General features: G+C 38.6%; 3 protein-coding genes across 9 annotated transcripts in view; 1 reads left to right on the top strand and 2 right to left on the bottom strand.

Annotated features, from left to right (window-relative positions):
• The window catches only part of LOC133664736 (zinc finger protein OZF-like), a 519,603-nt gene that overhangs the window by 309,170 nt on the left and 189,861 nt on the right, over positions 1-20,572 (top strand). The gene's annotated exons all lie outside the window — the stretch shown is intronic.
• LOC133664739 (zinc finger protein 501-like) overlaps positions 1-20,572 on the bottom strand; it is a 178,710-nt gene that overhangs the window by 131,185 nt on the left and 26,953 nt on the right. Inside the window, exon 1 of one of the 6 annotated variants that reach the window (XM_062069623.1) lies at positions 1,295-1,869. The exons of the other annotated variants lie outside the window; for them this stretch is intronic. Within the exon in view, the coding sequence (XP_061925607.1) occupies positions 1,295-1,418 (124 nt within the window). The 5' untranslated portion in view covers positions 1,419-1,869. Of the gene's footprint in view, positions 1-1,294; positions 1,870-20,572 lie in introns of those variants that run through there. 6 annotated transcript variants of the gene reach the window in all.
• On the bottom strand, positions 7,046-20,543 carry LOC133664747 (oocyte zinc finger protein XlCOF6.1-like). The gene is made up of 2 exons (XM_062069639.1): positions 20,085-20,543; positions 7,046-8,620 (listed from the first exon to the last, which is right to left on the bottom strand). The coding sequence occupies exons 1-2, from the start codon at positions 20,209-20,211 to the stop codon at positions 7,491-7,493; spliced, it is 1,257 nt and encodes a 418-aa protein (XP_061925623.1). The 5' UTR covers positions 20,212-20,543; the 3' UTR covers positions 7,046-7,490.

Below are 20,572 nucleotides of genomic sequence, written 5' to 3'. Positions count from 1 at the left end.
AACAAACACCTCCCCCCTCACGTCCATATAACCCACCAATACAACTCAAACACCCGCACAACACACTCAATCCCACAGCCCAAAGTACCGTTCACCTCCGTAAAGTTCATACAGCACATATATTTCCCCAAAGTTACGTACGTGACATGCACATAGCGGCACGCACGTATGGGCAAGCGATCAAATGTTTGGAAGCCAAAGCTGCGTACTCACGGTAGCGCGTCTGCTATCCAACTCAAAGTCCTCCTGGTTGTGTTGCTGCAGCCAGCCGCTAATACACCGATTTTACCTACAGCTTTCTTCTTTGCTGTCTTCATTGTCCATTAAACAAATTGCAAAAGATTCCCCAACACAGATGTCCAGAATACTGTGGAATTTTGCGATGAAAACAGACGACTTAATAGCTGGACACAATGGTGTCACAATATGTCCGCTACAATCCGTGACGTCACACGCAAACGTCATCATACCGAGACGTTTTCAGCAGAATATTTCGAGGGAAATTTAAAAATTGCACTTTACTAATCTAACCCGGCCGTATTGGCATGTGTTGCAATGTTAAGATTTCATCATTGATATATAAACTATCAGACTGCGTGGTCGGTAGTAGTGGCTTTCAGTAGGCCTTCAACGTGGGGAGGCTCTTGGTAGGTGACAGGGTACATCTTCTTGCAGTTTGTCTGGTATACAAGATACACCACACCACTAAAATACCCATGTACCTGTCAAGATACTTCAAAATATATTGACCATTATAACACCAGAGGTAGTTGTACAAATCATATTCAACCCAGATCTCACTCCAAAAAAGGTTCTAATTCATGTGCCTGCTATACCACCAACATGTGGAACTCCCTATCAAAAAGAAAATACATTACATGTTGCGGCTACTTGTAACTGGGAACAGAAAAAGCCTTTTACCTATTTGAAATTATATTTTCATTTCTTTTCTTACAGTATATTTGTATTTTAAATGTTACTTTCTACATAGTACTGTGTGAGTTCAAATATATATTTCAACTGAAACCAACTCAGGCTTTCTTGTAGCAGTGAATGTGTACCGTGATGAAACTGTACCCTTTCCTATGCAAACTTCTCATAAGTCCTTCAATCAATCAATCACACATTGTTATAAACTGAGAGGAACATCAACCTCAAACTGTCTCGTTTTCATGAAGAATCTAAATCAAAGCATTGCATCATCCCCACAAGACAAAGCATCTTCCTATTGAAGAAAAGTGTTACTAATGAAATATAAAGTTAGTAAAGATGTGAGAGTAAGAAGTAAACAAACCTGTTCTGTGTAACACAACTTGATGTTTCTTGAATACAGCGTCCAGTAGTTGATGTTGTCGCTCCTTCTCCTCTTTTGTTGGACAAAGTTCCTCCTCATACTTTGCTATCGTTCTTTCGCACATTTTCACACAATCACAACACTTTACACTCACATTTGATCTCTACTTAGCGATGTGTTGATAACGTCCGCGTCTCTTTGTTAGCAGCTAACAAGCTAAGCTAACTAGCAAGCTAAGCTAGCACATAAAGTGCGCTCAGACTAATGTATCCGGATACAAAAAATGACTAACAATGTTTCATCTACTACACGACATATATGCGTACATGTATGCACTAAATACAAATAGAGAAACAATAATGGCCAGTGGCCACGTTTAGGCCTTCTCTGTCAAACGCCATTTTGCTTTTTACTCCTTCGTCTTCTTTGGATTTCCAGCAGACTAGTAGAGCATCTTAGGCCTCCACAGCTTCTTAACGGGACTTCTTCGTCCTGTCCTATGGTCCATACTACATTCTACAGTACAGGAGGTCGCGCTAGCAACCTTTCATTTAGTGATGAGAGGAAATGTGCGGAGGCTTCCAGGATTGTGTCGAGTAATTATTCTTCTTCTTTGGTTTAATGGCGGTTGACAAGCAACCTTGTGGTGTGCATTACCGCCACCTACTGAAATGGAGTGTGGACGGAGATGGATCCCTACTCTATATTATTTTATTCAACCCAGTCTTTTTTTTTAATGTATATAAAATGTTTTATAACCTATGTGTTGTGAGTGCAATCCTAAAATAGCTTCCATTAGTAATCAAACCTTCACTTTCGCTAACTTATTTCCCAGTATTTCCCTTTCTCTGTTGAATTTTCCATTTTGTAAAATCCAAGACTTTAGTCTTTCCAACAGAGAATCTTAAACCCCAAGCTGTTCCCCATTCTTGAACATTACTTAACACTTTTTGAATCTTCTTTTCTCTATGATGTGTATTTCTACCTCTCTTCCACATCACTCCATCATCACAAACAGTGCCACCTTCACTAACCCTTCCACTTCACTAAACACTTCATTTATCATTATGGAAAATAATACTGGACTTATTATACTCCTTTGCGGGGTCCCATTTTCCACTTCATACTCTCTACTATATTCATTCTCTATTTTTACTAATAATGTTCTACTTGTTAAGAAGTCTTTTATCCAACTATATCCCTCTAGTTCCAATTGTATTTAGGTTTTTTTTTTTTTTTTTTTAAATAATGTCCTGCCCAGCTTCTCGGGCAAATCATACAGCAGATGTAGATGCCCATATCGGCTGTTCAGATTTACTTTACAAAAGAGAAGTGTAGGATACTTCTCTTGTTGCCTTACTTGTATTTTGACTTTATTAAATGTATTTGTATTATCATTTGGTGCAGCCGGGCCGGAGCAGGAGGGGATAGAAAGAGAGAAAAAGGAAGACAGAGGGGGGAATTGTGGGGACAAAAGGGGGATTAGACAGAGAGACAAAAACAACAACAGCAAACACAACAACAACAACAACAACAGAGCAACATCAGCAAATACGACATGTACAAATATGATGGTAAAAGTAATAGCAAATAAGCAGTTAGCGAAAGTAAAAAAAAAATACAGAAATTACAATAAGCATTATTACACTAAAAATGGAGCAATATGAATACCAATAGAAATAGTGCTATTGATAATAAACAATACCAATACTTTACCTTTATTATCAACAATACAATTGTTAAAATGCAACAATACATGTACATAATGATAACTTGAGATACGAAAGAATGCAGAAAAATGGAGGGGAAGAAAGAGAAGCAACCTACATTAACCTTGTAGATTGTTATAGTAACAATAGGTTAAGCTTTGTCAGTGTGCCATGTGTTATACCCAGTTTACCCTAGGGCAACAACGTTAATATATGTTTGATGAAACGTGATTATGTGCATGAGTGTATGTGTGCATATGTACTTGTATATGTACAGTATGTGTATACGTGTGCTTGTACAGTGAATGTATATGTACAGTATGTGTATATGTGTGTACAGCGAATGTATATGTGTAGTATGTGTATGTGTGTGTTTGTACAGTGAGTGTATATGTACAGTATGTGTATATGTATGTTTTTACAGTGAATGTATATGTACAGTATGTGTATATGTGTGTTTGTACAGTGAATGTATAAGTACAGTATATGTATGTGTGTGTTTGTACAGTGAATGTATATGTGTAGTATGTGTATGTGTGTGTTTGTACAGTGAGTGTATATGTACAGTATGTGTATATGTAAGTTTTTACAGTGAATGTATATGTACAGTATGTGTATACAGTATGTTTGTATAATGAATGTGCGTGTGGATGTACGAACTTTGAGTGTGTAAATATGTACTGTATTTATTTGTATATGTATGTGGGAGCGTAGGTACCTATGTATGTCTGTATTTATGTGTGTGAGTATATGTGAATTTGCATGTACAATACATTTGACTCCCAGTGTGTGCCGGAGCACCCAAAGCTAATGCATGTGTTACGTACGTATGTAGTTACATCATTACGGCCTAGAAGCTGAAAGAAGGAGGGATATGCTGTGTGACATAAATTGTAAAGTTAGCGCCCTCTAGACATCTGTGTAAATGTTGCTAACAGCCCCTTTAAGGCCTTTGGAAATGTTCCAGTCTGAAGTGAGACGTTAACTAGATGAAGGACAAACTGCTCAGCACAGACTTTAGAAATCTAGTGGGTAAGTCATCAAGGTGTGTATGTTAATGTTAGATATGTGCCGTCTCCAAGCAGAAGAAATCTTTGACCTTGGCTCTTGGCACATTTGTTCTGTCCATCTGACGCTTTGTGCTGACTTCACACATTTTATAGTTGTATTTCTGTTTGTGATAGTCACTCACATTTGGCAGTTCTGCCTTGCATGGGTTAGATTACAAGCCAGGGTTAATTTCCAAGCCAGGGTTGGATCAGGAAGTAAAAACTAAAGCTGAAACAATTAATGTGATTGACTCGCTGTGGCCAAAGTACTAAAAGTGGGAGGACTAGAAAAGTGTGAGGCTGAATCTTCTGGTGGCAAAGCATCCAAGAAAAGGAAAGTGAAAGGTGAAATTAGACACGGTAAAGCCAAACATTGACTGGACGCTTGATCCAAGTCTCTTAACCGCAGTGACCATCATGAAAGATAAAGATGGTACATTTCAACATGATAGGATCTGCCGCTATGAATATTACTGACTTACCTGTTACATCGCAGGGCAACAGGTGTGCACTTGTGGTTAGAGACTACTTTACACGCTATGTCAACCTTTTCCAGCGTGCCTTTACAGTAGCAACATGTATGTTTGAGGACTATATCAGACAACATGGGTTGCCAGAGTGTAGTCACACAGACCAGGTAGGCAATTTGAGTCAGACCTTGTAAAACACTTTGTAAAACCTTGCTGGAATAGTTACCTCTACTGCCCCCCAGTGGCCGTTATTTAGTATTTAGTTTTATCAGCAACTCCTGTTTCCACAACATATCATAAGCGTTCTCTATGTCAAAAAATACTCCAAATATATGTTATTTATTTATTTGTCCTTTTCTAATTTCCTCTTCCAGCTGCACTGCTGCTCGTTTGTGTTTCTTGCTTTCCCAAATCCACTTTGGTAGTTTTTTATTATTTCTTTTGATTCTAATTAATATACTAGACTTTCATTATTATTATTTTCCATTACTTTGCCCAAATGTGAGGTCAATGCTATTGGCCTATAATTACCTGCCTCTTCCGGGTCTTTCCCTGGTTTGCATATTGGAATTATTACAGCTTCTTTCCACTCAGCTGCTCATTTTCCTTCTTCATATATCCTATTATATCATTTCAATACCACTTCTTTGCATGTTACCTAAGTTTTTGTTCATCTGGTAACTCACCTGGTCTTTTCCTGGTGTCGTATTTTTAACCTTTTTCAATATTGGAACCATTTCATTCAAAGAAAATGTCATATCTATAGTGTTGCTAAAGCCATTATCATTATCTTCCATCATTTCCCCAATATTTAAATGTATTGTTTCTTCTCTCTTTTCTTTTTCTACTTTTCTCAAATTATCATTACTGTGCACTTTAACACATTTTTTTGCTAAAAGTTCTGCTTTTTCTTTATTTTCTACCACACACTGTGTCCCATCTTTCATCACATGATGTTTATGTTGACTTCTGATCCCTGACATGTGCTTGATCATTCCCCACACTTGGCCTAAAGGAGTAGTTCTATTTAGTGATTCACAAAATGTTCTCCAATAGTCTTTTTTCGTCTTTTTAATAACGTACCTTACTTTAGCCTGGTGCCTTTTATACTGCATTAAAATCACCACACCAAATGATATTGCCACTCCAGTGCTCCACTATTGTTTCTACTTGATGTATTAATCATTTCTTGCATGGATAATAGAAGTTTAGCATTTTGCACCTTTCTTTTTTATTCCATATTTCTAGTTCTTGTTACTTTTAATATTGTATAATGCATGTCTTCTTTAATAAATATGGCACATCCTCCTCCTTTCCCATCATTCCTATCTTTGCATATTGGTATACATCCTTTTATTATAAAGTTCAACTTTGGCTTCCGCCATGTTTCTTGAATACATATTATATGTGGTTTAGTTTTCATATTATTAATAAATCCCTTTAATTCCTGTCCGTTTGCTATTAAACTTCTGGCATTCCACTGAACAATGAACATGGCGTTGGATTGTGGTCACATGACTCATTTTCATCTACTCGCTGTAGTTCACCTTGCACCTGTTCCCAAGATAGTTATTTTACATTTAAAGACTTTGCTGCTGGGTGGGACAAAAGGTGTAATTTAAAAACTTAAAAACCCTATCATGATTCTTTCCGGGAGGACTTCCTCTACAAACTGCACTAGCACAGATTTGCTCTCCATCTTTTCTCCGTTTCTATATGCCATCAATCTCTTCATCATTGTGACAGTTCCCCCTTTTATTTCTCTTTCCAAATCTTTAAAATGTTCTCTTCCTGTGATTCCTGTCACGACTCTTCTAGCCCCCTTTCGTTCTCCCACTTTGATTATTTTCTTTATTATCTTATTGCACAGCTTTTGCAATCGCATTGCTTTTGTTCTTTTGCTATCCATTTTTACATTTGGTCAAAAGACTTCCGTCCTTTAGCACTTTGGCCATCTCCACCTCTCCAATGTCCTTCTTGAATCCCTTAACCAGTGTCATCAAACTAATATCATTCATGTTTTGATCTGACTTAAATTTGTATATAATCTTGCAATTATCTACCATAATCTTTTTCCTCTTTTCTACTCTTTTAGCGCTCGACTTTCCTCTCTCCCCTCTAGTCTTATCCATGTCCATACCTTCCTCACTATCCCCTTCCATCTATTTTTAACCAGCTACCAGAAATTCATAACTGGATAATGGAGAGGTTTTGTGAATTTAAAAAATTAAAAGAATCACCTAAAACCAAAAATAAAAATGAACTAAGTCTCCTCTGTTCTGTACATCATTGTCCAAGTGACATTATATTGTCATCTTCCTTTTTATGCCATTTCCTCAAGGTGACAGAAAAACATGATACAACCTGCTTATCATGTGATTCTACCATGTTGGCAAAATACAAACACACAATATATTTACATATATAACAAATAACACACGGAATTAAAAGTGAACAGGACCCATCCCTATTGGCTTTTGCCTGACACTCCAAACTTTGATTGCATATTAATGCATTTACTTGACTGAAAAAAGCACCAATATAAAATATCTAATCTATAAATGTAGAAGCCTATTAAAAAGATTGTTACACAAACAACAATGTCACACATGTTATATGTACTGATGTTGTTAGAAAGTCAAAATCAAAGTCTTGACAGTTTATTTCAAATCCTGCAGTTTCATTTGCTGCTGCTGTTCTCACCAGCACACTTGTGTTTCTTACACTGGTACTTAGAAGAGAATCTTTCACCACACACACTGCAACTCAACACTTTCTCTCCTGGGTGTTTTCTCGTGTGTGCTACAAGGTTTGATTGTTGACAAACGCTTCTGTTGCAGATTGAACAGGAATGTGATTTTTCACCAGTGTGTGTTCTCTTGTGTCTTTTCAAATATTGACTTTCTGTAAAACCTTTACCACATATTGAACAGGTAAACATTTTCTCTCCAGTGTGTATTAGCATGTGTTAGTTTGACACGTTTTTTTGTGTAAAACCTTTACCACAGATTGAAAAAGAAAAAGGTTTTTCTCCAGTGTGTGTTCTCATGTGTACTTTCAAACTCTGACTGTGAGTAAAACATTTACCACATTCTGAGCAGAAAAACGGTTTTTCTCCAGTGTGTGTTCTTATGTGTACTTTCAAACTCTGACTACTAGTACAACTTTTACCACAGATTGAACAGGTAAAAGCTTTTTCACCAGTGTGCGTTCTCATGTGCACTTTCAAATTCTGACTTTGTGTAAAACCTTTACTACAGAGTGAACAGGAAAACGGTTTTTCTCCAGTGTGAATTAGCATGTGTTTGTTTAACCCCTTTTTTCGTGAAAAACATTTACCACATTCTGAGCAGGAAAAAGGTTTTTCACCAGTGTGTGTTCTCATGTGTACTTTCAAACTCTGACTTTGTGTAAAACCTTTACCACAGGTTGAACAGGAAAAAGGTTTTTCACCAGTGTGTGTTCTCATGTGTACTTTCAAACTCTTACTGTTAGTAAAACTTTTACCACATTCTGAGCAGGAAAACGGTTTTTCTCCAGTGTGTGTTCTCATGTGTACTTTTAGATAAGAACGGGAATGAAAGGATTTGTCACAGTGAGAACATTTGAAGTGAGTGTTGTCAGTGTGACATGTCTTATCATCTTTAGAGTCTTCATCATCAGTGTCAGGAGAGTGTGACGTTGTGTCCTCACTATCTGATAGTGGAGCTAAGAGCTTGTCTGCTTGTGATCCTCCACAGTGGTCTCCATCAGCTTCTGTTGTCATGTGTTGTGTTGAGCTGCTGCTTGGAGGCTCCGCCTCTCTCTTCTCCTCACTTTCACCTTTGACCTCATCATCTTCACTCTTCACAGGGACACCAGTCACTGGGAACTCCTCCAACCATTTAGGCTGACTGATACCGTGTTCCTCCTCTTCCTCTTTAATGTGGGGCGTCAGTGAGTCTTCCTCTTCCTTTTTACAGGGAAGGGTCTGTGTCAAAGAGGAAAAGGAGACGCCAGAGGGTCTGTGGCCCCTGGTCTTCCTCTTTGATGCATCCTCCTTCACCATCCTGAAGCTACACTCCTGTTTTTCAGGCATAAGTTGTTCTTCAAAGACGTCTGCAGGACACAAAATGACAAACTTGCTCAAACGGGGGTGGGTTAAAAAAAATGGCCGCCGTAAGCATCGTGAGCTGAGACCGTTTCTACATAAATCCTAGTATGTAATGTTATAAATGGCATAAACGCTCCAGTGACACAAGACTTGAAGTCGTTTCTGTTATATATATCCACTTCTCTGCAATTGGTGAGATATATACTCCTCACGAGGGGGATTTGGCGGAAGATAAGGTGCCTCGAACGCCGAGTGACTCATTGTTCCCCTGCAAACATGCCACAACGCGGATCAAAGGAATCTAAACACGGCCGTGATCAATTGTCCTCCAGTGATTTGGACGAAAATGCAACGTTTACTCCGGACGATCGAAAAATGTTGCAAGCTATGGTTGAAAAACTTGGAAAACTGGACATTTTGGATGAACTAAAAACTGACGTTTCAGAGCTGAAAAAATCAGTCGAGTACAATCACGCTGAAATGGTGGAGATAAAAAAGGAACAGACAACGCTAAAAGTTGAGTTAACAAGCCTGAAACGGAAACTACAAGACTGACAACGGAGAACGAGAAATTAAAGGCGGACTTGTTGGAACTCCGCTGCAGGAGCATGCGGGACAACCTGCTAATCATGGGAATTAGCGAAGATGGAGGAGAAACTTACAGCATCGCGGAGAATCTCGTCAGAGCCCTTCTGCAGGAGCAACTCGGCATCCCGGAGGAAGAAGTCAAGAGGATCCAGATGGAGCGAGCACACAGGATTGGCAAACGCAAGGATGCTAAACCGAGACCTATGGTTGTAAAGTTCACTAACTCCAAATGCAAAGACGAAATGCTTGCTGTCTCCAGAAGACTGAAAGGTACTAAATTCTTCATGACCAGCCAATACCCAATCGAGGTGGTGGAGAGACGACGTACGTTAATTCCAATTATGAAGTCCTTTAGGCAGAAAGGACAACAAGCTTTTCTTGTTGTGGATAAACTGTACGTTAACGGTGAGCTGTACTGAAGCATGTGAGGAACAATAACAATGTCGCGCAGTGATTGCGTCATCGCGACATCGCCATGGTGACGACTTGTTGGATATGAATTGACATTTTGTTTTTGGAGCTTTTTACTTTATTCTGGGACTGGACAATGTAGTTAGATGTTGGGAAACGGTCAGCGAATAATATATTTTGGGGGGTATGTGTTTGTCTCGTGCGCTGTGGTGTGAATGGTGTGTCTGTGGGTTTATTAGAGGGGATATTGGTTTCCTGGGAAATAGCAGGTGATGCTGCAGTTTTTAGTTATACGATTTTCATGTCTATGAAACTTATGGTATTAAGAGAATCAATAAAATATACAATGAATTTACTCAGATTATATGGTGTATAGGAACGATAATGAAGTTGGAATAATTAGTTATAATTGCAATGGTCTTGCAGACAACAGAAAAAGAAAGCTTATATTTATGTGGCTGAAGGAAAACAAACAAGATATTTTTTGTCTTCAAGAAACGCATTCAACACATTTAGATGAAGAAAAATGAAGAAAAGAATGGGATGGTCCAATTTTCTTTTCACATGGTCACAGAAATTCAAAAGGTGTTATGATTGTGATAAAAAAAACTTTTAATTTTCAATTTAACTCTATGGAAAAAGACTCACAAGGACACTGGTTAATATTAAAGGCCTACTGAAAGCCACTACTACTGACCACGCAGTCTGATAGTTTATATATCAATGATGAAATCTTAACATTGCAACACATGCCAATACGGCCGGGTTAGATTACTAAAGTGCAATTTTACATTTCGCGCGAGATATCCTGCTGAAAACGTCTCGGTATGATGACGTCTGCGCGTGACGTCACAGATTATAGAGGACATTTTGGGACAGCATTGTGGCCAGCTATTAAGCCGTCTGTTTTCATCGCAAAATTCCACAGTATTCTGGACATCTGTGTTGGTGAATCTTTTGCAATTTGTTCAATGAACAATGGAGACAGCAAAGAAGAAAGCTGTAGGTGGGAAGCGGTGTATTAGCGGCCGGCTGCAGCAACACAGACACGTAGCCGGTGTTTCATTGTTTACATTCCCGAAATAAGACAGTCAAGCTTTACCATTGGCCTGTGGAGAACTGGGACAACAGAGACTCTTACCAGGAGGACTTTGAGTTGGATACGCAGACGCGGTACCGTGAGTATGTACGCAGCTGCGGCTGCCAAACATTTGATCGCTTGCCCGTACGTGCGTGCCGCTATGTGCATGTCACGTACGTAACTTTGGGGACTTTGGGGAAATATATGTGCTGTATGAACTTTGGGGAGGTGAACGGTACTTTGGGCTGTGGGATTGAGTGTGTTGTGCGGGTGTTTGAGTTGTATTGGCGGGTTATATGGACGGGAGGGGTGAGGTGTTTGTTATGCGGGATTCATTTGTGGCATATTAAATATAAGCCTGGTTGTGTTGTGGCTAAGGGGGACGGCGTGGCGAAGTTGGTAGAGTGGCCGTGCCAGCAATCGGAGGGTTGCTGGTTACTGGGGTTCAATCCCCACCTTCTACCATCCTAGTCACGTCCGTTGTGTCCTTGGGCAAGACACTTCACCCTTGCTCCTGATGGCTGCTGGTTAGCGCCTTGCATGGCAGCTCCCGCCATCAGTGTGTGAATGTGTGTGTGAATGGATGAATGTGGAAATACTGTCAAAGCGCTTTGAGTACCTTGAAGGTAGAAAAGCGCTATACAAGTATAACCCATTTATCATTTATATATGTCTTGTGTTTATTTACTGTTGTAGTCATTCCCAGCTGAATATCAGGTCACCCCCGGCTCTCACAGCATCTTCCCTATCTGAATCGCTTCCACTGCCTTCTAGTCCTTCACTCTCACTTTCCTCATCCGCGAATCTTTCATCCTCGCTCAAATTAATGGGGAAATCGTCGCTTTCTCGGTCCGAATTGCTCTCGCTGCTGGTGGCCATGATTGTAAACAATGTGCAGATGTGAAGAGCTCCACAACCGGTGACGTCACGCGCATATCGTCAGCTACTTCCGTACAGGCAAGGCTTTTTTATCAGCAACCAAAAGTTGCGAACTTTATCGTTGATGTTCTCTATTAAATCCTTTCAGCAAAAATATGGCAATATTGCAAAATGATCAAGTGTGACACATACAATGGACCTGCTATCCCTGTTTAAATAAGAAAATCGCATTTCAGTAGGCCTTTAAATATGATTATTCAAGGTCAAAAGATGTGTGTTTTGAATCTGTATGGGCCAATGTTGATGAACCTTCCTTTTTTGAAGAAATAAGTGACATGTTGCAAGAACAACAAGGGGAAATTATTACTGTGGGGGACTTTAATGTTGCCTTGGATAAAGTTTTGGACCGAAAAGGGAATTTTTCAATGGATTATCATCCTCAATCTTTACAAAAAATTCAAAATGTTATGGATGCATTTGATTTAATTGATATCTGGAGATTCAAAAATCCTAGGTGATTACGGTATACATGGAGAAAACAAAACCAGGCAAGTCGTATTGACTATTTTTTGATATAATTTTCATTGTTAAACAATGTGACTGCAATATCAATCGATGATAAATTGTGTTCTGATCATAATTTTATAGGAATAAATATTGCAATTGAAGATAATACACGTGGGCCCGGATATTGGAAGTTTAATCAAATGCTTCTACAGGATGATGAATTTATTGAAAAAACAAAGCAATTTATTACTGACTTTTTTTTAAAATAATGTAGGATCATCATATCCCCAAATAGTTTGGGAAGCCTTCAAATGTTGTTTTAGGGGATATGCCATTGCGTACTCTTCATGGAAAAAACAACAACTTAAAATGGCAGAACAGGAATTAAAGAAAGAAATTGAGGATTTACAAAAAAACATTGACAGTAATGATAATCTAACTAGTGAGAAACTGAATTATTTTACAGCCGAACAAGAGGAGTTAGCAGACTTAGTTGAGAAACAATTAATGAAAAGTTATGACTGCAACAGAGCAATCTGGAGGAAAAAAGGTGAAAAGTGTTCCAAATTCTTTTTAAATATCCAAAACAAAAAATCGTTCTAAAAAGAACATTTCCAAGATTATTAAAACAAATGGAAAGGTATTGGATACACACACCACATTGTTGAAAGAAATGGAAAATTACTTTAAAAATATTTTTTCTAATCCAGCAATCCCTTCTGAAACTACAATTTTTTTTCCAGAAAATTATGAAAGAAAATTGAATTCAGAAGAAAGCCATTCATGTGAAGGCCTCATTAGAGAGGAAGTACTTGTGGAAGCTGTCTAGTCTTTTCATCCAGGGAAAACCCCAGGATTAGATGGAATACCTATTGAGGTTTATCAAGTATTTTATGACGAGGTTAAGAAACCATTGCTTTCTAGTTTTAATTACTCATACAAAACAGGTTTTTTGTCTAACACTCAAACAGAAGGTCTTATTTCTTTATTATTGAAACAGAAAATAAATGGTCAGTATAAAGACCCAGTTTATCTAAAAAATTGGAGACCAATAACACTTCAGTGTTACGATGCTAAGATCCTGGCAAAATGTTTGGCTACACGACTTACTGTAAGTCTGTTTTGTCAAATATTATTCACCAAGATCAATCAGGCTTCCTACAAGGAAGAAACATAGGAAACAATATTAGACAGTTATTAGAAATTATAGAAAATTATAATATGGAAAATAAAAGAGGATTAATTTTTGTAGCTGACCTGGAAAAGGCATTTGATCAAATTAGCTTGGATTTTATTTGTAAAAACTTAGTTTTTTTTATAATTTATAATATAATAAAACTAACTGTAGAATTATTAATAATGGATACATCTCTGGGACAATACCGCTATTAAGAGGTCTAAAACAAGGGTGCCATTTGTCTCCATACTTATGTATTATTGCTATGGAAATATTGGCGATTAAAGTTGAAGTGAAGTGAATTATATTTATATAGCGCTTTTCTCTAGTGACTCAAAGCGCTTTACATAGTGAAACCCAATATCTAAGTTACATTTAAACCAGTGTGGGTGGCACTGGGAGCAGGTGGGTAAAGTGTCTTGCCCAAGGACACAACGGCAGTAACTAGGATGGCGGATGTGGGGATCGAACCTGCAACCCTTAAGTTGCTGGCACGGCCGCTCTACCAACCGAGCTATACCACCCCAAGTTAGATTGAATAAAAATATTGAAGGGCTCAGTAATAATAATATTGAAAGTAAAATAACAATGTATGCAGACGATACAAGCTTCTTTATAAGCCCCAATCCTCATTGTTTGCGAAACCTTCTTAATCTTTTGGACATATTTTCAAAGCAATCTGGGCTTAAGCTTAATTATGATAAATGGAAAATATTAAGGATCGGAAATCTAAAGGGAACGTCCTTTCGAATGGAATGCAAAGTGCCTGTTTTGTGGACAGATGGACCAGTTAACATACTTGGTGTTGTTGTCCCAGAGAATCTGGAAGATCTAGGCTCAATAAATTATGATAACCGACTAAGAAAGCTGGATAAAATTATGCAATTATGGAAAGGGAAATCCTTAACCTTGTATGATAAAATATCTATTGTCAACTCGTTAATTATTATTCAATTTATTTATTTGTTTTTGTCATTACCAGCTCCATCACAAAACATTTTTAAGGTTTATGATCGGAGGGTCTTCGATTTTGTCTGGGACGGCAAACCAGAAAAGATTAAAAGAAAGGTTTTGTACAATGAATATGAATATGGGGGCCTGAAACTTCTTAACCTTGAAGCTATGTGTCTGTATTTAAAAGCATCAATTGTTCCAAAGATGTATTTAAACACCGAGTGGTACACAAGTGTCCTGTTGGACAAAAAACATGTACTGTATCAAAATAAATTGTATCCGTTTTTACAAGTGTACCCCTCCCATTTTCCTTATGTAGAGAGTCTGCTGGGAAACATGGCGTGTTCATAAAGGAAACAATCCACTCATGGTGGTGTTTTCAATTTGATGTGCCAGAAAAAAGAGATGATATTTTGCAGCAGATAATATGGATGAACTCTAATATTGTAATAGATGGAAAGCCTTTCTTTTGGAAAAATATGTTTGAAAGAGGAATCATTTTTGTCAATGACATTATCAATGAGAATGGTAAAATTATGAAGTATGATGAATTTACAACTATGTATGGTGAAGTTTGTTCAAGCTTTTCATTTAATCAGCTAACTGGAGTCATTGGGAAAAGATGGAAACAAATAATTAATTATGGGACTACTAAATTATTAGTTTGTAAACCCCTAATAAGAAAATGTAGTTGGCAAAAAGGAACTAAAATAAATAGAAAAATATATAATTTTTATTTAATAAAGAAATCCTTGAAGGCTGCCCCATATAACACATATGGAAAATGGGAGGACTTTTTTGACTGCCCGTTGCCGTGAGATGCCATATTCAAATTAATCTACAAAACTACTATCTGTGTGCAAAATCGTTATTTTCACATTTAAATTACTTATAACTTCTTACCCACGGGAAAAATGTTAAAACCATGGAATATGACAGAGTCAGATGATTGCCGATTTTGTTGTCAGGAGTCTGAATCCACCCTGCATTTGTTTTGGTATTGTCATATTGTGTCTTCGTTTTGGGTGGAAGTTGAAAAAACGTGTTTAAAGATTGGTTTGTTTATGAAGCTTGATGTGGTTTCTGTTATTTTAGGAGAGTTCATTGACAGTCATGATTTAGTCGATTTAATTATAGTACTCGGTAAAAGGTTTATTTTCAAGGCCAAAAACAGATATTCACTTAGTATTTCTTTCTTTAAAACATTTATTCAGTATTTTTTAACTTTAGAAAGTTATATGGTTGAAAACGATAATGATGCCAAAAAACATTTAAAAAAGATGGGAAGTCCTGAAAGGCTTATTTTGAAAATGTAATTTTGTTTATATATGATATGCAATCTGTTGTTGTGTTTCCTATTTTAAGTGTACATAAGTGAAGGTGTGTGTTGCTGAGTCTGACTTGGATGGACGCGGGCAAATACTGCTGGACCTTCAGAAGGCCTTTGACACCGTTAACCACGCTATACTGTTGGATAAGCTCAGAGCAATCGGATTTAACAAAACCTCATGGAGCTGGATGCAATCTTACTTGGAGGGGAGGGAGCAGGTGGTAGAGGTGAACGGCACCGTGTGTGTCCCCCCCTCTCGGTGAGCTGTGGAGTCCCCCAAGGCAGTATATTGGGACCTTTACTGTTCCTAATATACATAAACGACATGTCATCGGCATGCGACTGTGAATTGTTTTTGTAAAGGGAATAAGCGGTAGAAAATGGATGGATGGATGACTCTGCCTTGCTGGTATCCGGCAAGGACAAGTCACAGGTGGAGAAAATCCTCAGTGCTGAGCTGTGTAGAACTTGCACCTGGCTCGCTGACAACAAGCTATCCATACACTTGGGTAAAACAGAATCCATCCTGTTTGGGTCCCACATCAAATGTCACCTAAAAGTAGGTGACATTGTCATCACCAGGAGAGATGAGGTCACCTACCTAGGTTCCATTCTAGAGGCTAACCTTTCCTGTGATAAAATGGCAACCAAGGTAATCAAAAAGGTTAACCAACGAACGAGATTTCTCTACAGAATTTCCTCTCTGGTCAACAAATCACCTTGAGGATTCTGGCGGGAACTCTCGTTCAACCCTTTTTCGATTACGCATGCACCTCCTGGTACCCTAGCACCTCCAAAACCCTCAAATCTAAACTCCAAACATCTCAGAACAAGCTAGTCAGGTTACTTCTAGACCTCCACCCCAGATCCCACCTCACTCATACCCACTTCTCTAAAGTGGGCTGGCTCAAGGTGGAGGACAGAGTTAAACAACTTGCACTGAGCCTAGTCTATAAAATCCGCTACACCTCCCTGATACCGAAGTACATGTCAAACTACTTCCTTAACGTAAATGACCGCCATAACCACAACACCAGGGGGTGCTCCACTAACCACGTTAAACCCAGATTCCGAACTAACAAAGGTCTTAACTCATTCTCTTTCTATGCCACATCAATGTGGAATGCGCTCCCAACAGGTATAAAAGAAAGGGCATCTCTATCCTCCTTCAAAACCGCAATAAAAGTTCACCTCCAGGCAGCTACAACCCTAAACTAACACCCTCCCCGGATTGCTAATAATCAAATGTAAACAATCATATGCAGATACTTTTTCTTTTGCCTTCTGATCTCTCTCTCTCTCTCTCTATGTCCACTACTTGATGTCCATATCCCCCCCCCCTCCACACCCCTGATTGTAAATAATGTAAATAATTCAATGTGATTATCTTGTGTGATGACTGTATTATGATGATAGTATATATGATAGTATATATCTGTATCATGAATCAATTTAAGTGGACCCCAACTTAAACAAGTTGAAAAACTCATTTGGGTGTTACCATTTAGTGGTCAATTGTACGGAATATGTACTTCACTGTGCAACCTACTAATAAATGTCTCAATCAATCAATCAATCAATGTGATCTGGACTGTACATGGGTGCTCAATTTGAAAATGTATTTTTGTTTGTGGATTGTATGCAACATGTTGTGTTCCCTGGTTTTCAGTGTACATGGGTGAAGGTGTGTGTTGCTGAGCCCGATCTGGACATAATCTGAACTGGACCTGGTTTTAACAACCCTTTTGAACAATCTGATTTTATTGACAACCTGGTCTGGTGAAGATAAGGTCCTTTTTTTTTTTTTTTTAAATAAAATAAAATAAAATAAGATAAATAAATTAAAAATATATTTTTTCTTGAATAAAAAAGAAAGTAAAACAATATAAAAACAATTACATAAAAAATAGTAATTAATGAAAATGTTAGTGGACCAGCAGCACACACAATCATGTGTGCTTTAAGGACTGTATCCCTTGCAGACTATATTATTCTATATTGTAGGAACCAGAAGTTTTTAATAATGGAAAGAGACAGCTCCTTTTGTGTAAATGAGTGTGGATGGGGGAGGGAGGTTTTTTGGGTTGATGCACTAATGGTAAGTGTATATTGTGTTTTTTATGTTGATTAAAATAACAAAAATAAAAAAACATATTCTCAGACTATGGCGTCAAGTTTGACATCAAGTATAATGCCACAAAGAGTATGGTAATGATATGTAGGACCAAGGAGGATAAACATCTTAATTTCCCAGGTTTCTATTTGTCTGGTCAAACTCTGTCTGTGTGCAACAATGTCACATACTTAGGCCACATCATCAATGACAAGATGGAGGATGATGCCGACATGCTTAGAAAGAGAAGAATGATGTATGTTCAAGAATATCTCAACACTGGTCTAATGACTCAGTGGCCTAGTGGTTAGAGTGTCCGCCCTGAGATCGGTAGGTTGTGAGTTCAAACCCCGGCTGAGTTTTGCACTCCCTCATCCCAGGAAGAATGCTTTGCAGAAATCTTTTATTTATAGATCTTCATCGCTCTGGAATAACCTGCCTCAAATTCTCACCGGCATTGAAAGTAAACAGGTTTTTAAAAAGAGAGTAATATTTTATCTGAGTCTTTAAATTAGTTTGCTCGTTGATGATTTTTTTGGTTTTATATTGTGTAGTTATATTTATATGGTAATTATTATTCTGTGACTGTAAATTGTTTGCTTGTTTACTTATTGATGCTTTAATTTTTTTCTGTATTGTGTAGTTATAATTATATGCTTTTACTTGTAATTGTATTGAATTGTGTGTTAGGATTCGATGCTCGGATCATAGTTTGTTTACTTTTTAGTGTCACATGTGTTTTCAGCACCTTGTGTTTGTTTCTGTTGCCATGACGGCAGATTGTGCTCACCTGCCTCTGGTTAGTGTTCGGGACGCGCACCTGTTGCCCGAGCGCTAATCAGAGGGCTATTTAGTCTTTGCCCTGGCCTCACTCGGCCTGGCTTGCTAGTTTGTTTTCACACAACAGATGACGACGTTTGTTTCCTGTTCTTTAGCTGCTAGTTTTCACGCTAGGCTATTTTTGCTTGCTAGCTCCCACGCTAGCCCTTTTGTGCAATGTGCACATCTTTGTTTTTTCCTGCTATGTTTAGTTCTTAAATACATATTTTTCCTACCAGCACGCTGTGTCCGAAGCCGTCTGCATCCCTGGGAGAACGACCGCGCACCACGATGCGCCCCGGTTGTTACATTGTGGACCCCATGAAGACTAGTGGGTTGCTGAGGCAACCAGCTAATGGGGATCCTTAATAAAAATCAAATCGAAATTGAGTCATACCAAAGACTATAAACATGGGACCCATTACCTCCCTGCTTGGCACTCAGCATCAAGGGTTGGAATTGGGGGTTAAATCACCAAAAATGATTCCCGGGCGCAGCCACCGCTGCTGCTCACTGCTCCCCTCACCTCCCAGGGGGTGATCAAGGGTGATGGGTCAAATGCAGAGAATAATTTCGCCACACCTAGTGTGTGTGTGTGACAATCATTGGCACTTTAACTTTAACTTTGATAAAGCGAAGGTATATTTGTTTAGCGCTTACTGCACCCCTATGTACACAGCACCCCTCTGGGTGAGGTTCAAGAAAGAGAGCTTGCACAAACTCCAGATTGCCTATAATGACTGTCTCAGAATCATGCACAGAAAGGCCAGGGGTAGTAGTGCCAGCAAGCTTTTTTGTGATTTAGGGATAAACACCTTCCACGCCACCCTGAGAAAACTGATGTTTAAGTTTATATGTAGACTGCAGGGGCCCGAGAATGGTTTTATTATACAGATAACCAATCCGAGGTGTAGTTCTGTTAGGTACCAATCCTATATATGGAAACACTGGTATCTGTGCCTCACAATACAAAGGTCCTGGGTTCGGTCCTGGGCTCGGGATCTTTTTTGCATGTTCTCCACGTGACTGCGTGGGTTCCCTCCGGGTACTACGGCTTCCTCCCACCTCCAAAGACATGCACCTGGGGATAGGTTGATTGGCAACACTAAATGGTCCCTAGTGTGTGAATGTGAGTGTGAATGTTGTCCGTCTATATGTGTTGGCCCTGTGAATAGGTGGCGACTTGTCCAGGGTGTACCCCGCCTACCGCCCGAATGCAGCTGAGATAGGCTCCAGCACCCCGCGACACCCCAAAAGGGACAAGCGGTAGAAAATGGATGGATGTTATCTGTGCCTTTTATAGAATGTGTAGAAGCATTTTAAAGTATGTTTTTATTGCTGCTTCTATTTATTTATTTTATGTTTTTTTTACTGAATATGCACAAGCATCAACTTAAGTTTAGTCTACAAATGGCTGTGTTAGGTAACTTATTTTTACGAGTAGTTAAATTCGACAGAACAACGACAACCACACGGTTGCAAGTACCAGACGTATATATGTACATCATCCTCACAAGACAACCAAACTTCTTACACACAATATATTTCAGAATAGTGTTAATAATCAAATATAAAGCTAGTAAACATGTGAGACTAAAAAGTAAACAAACCTGTTCTGTGTAACACAACTTGATGATGTTTCTTATAATAAACATCCAGCAGTTGATGTTGTCGCTCCTTCTCCTCTTTTGTTGGACAAAGTTCCTCCTCGTACTTTGCTGTCGTTCTTCCGCACATTTTCACACAATCACAACACTTTACACTCACATTAGTTCCCTACTTAGCGATGTTTAAATAACGTCCGCGTCTCTTTGTTAGCAGCTAATAAGCTAAGCTAACTAGCCAGCTAAACTGGCTGCAAGCTACCTTAAATGAAGCTAGCAAACAGGAGAAGTGTCAAAGTGCACTCAGACTAATGTATCCTGCTACAAACAATTATTAACCGTGTGTACTCTATTAGACAACATATATGTAAGAATACAGAAATATAATGCCCGCGTTTAGGCCTTCTCCGTCAGACGCCATCTTGCTTTATCACCCGATCGGTCCACGCATGCGCGTACCCTACGTCACTTCCGTCAACTTGTTTTGCCACAGT

The sequence above is a fragment of the Entelurus aequoreus genome, linkage group LG14 (genome assembly GCF_033978785.1).
Source record: "Entelurus aequoreus isolate RoL-2023_Sb linkage group LG14, RoL_Eaeq_v1.1, whole genome shotgun sequence".
NCBI classification, from domain to species: Eukaryota; Metazoa; Chordata; class Actinopteri; order Syngnathiformes; family Syngnathidae; genus Entelurus; species Entelurus aequoreus.
Note: the sequence above shows the minus strand (reverse complement) of the source record. Positions and strands in the feature narration are given on the sequence as shown.

Bases quoted from the DNA above. Each gene is read 5' to 3' on its own strand.
- LOC133664747 (XM_062069639.1), bottom strand. From the start codon at position 20,211: ATGTGCGGAAGAACGACAGCAAAGTACGAGGAGGAACTTTGTCCAACA. The intron at 8,621-20,084 runs GTTTGTTTACTT...TGTGTCCTGCAG, and splicing joins AGTTGTGTTACACAGAACAG to ACGTCTTTGAAGAACAACTT.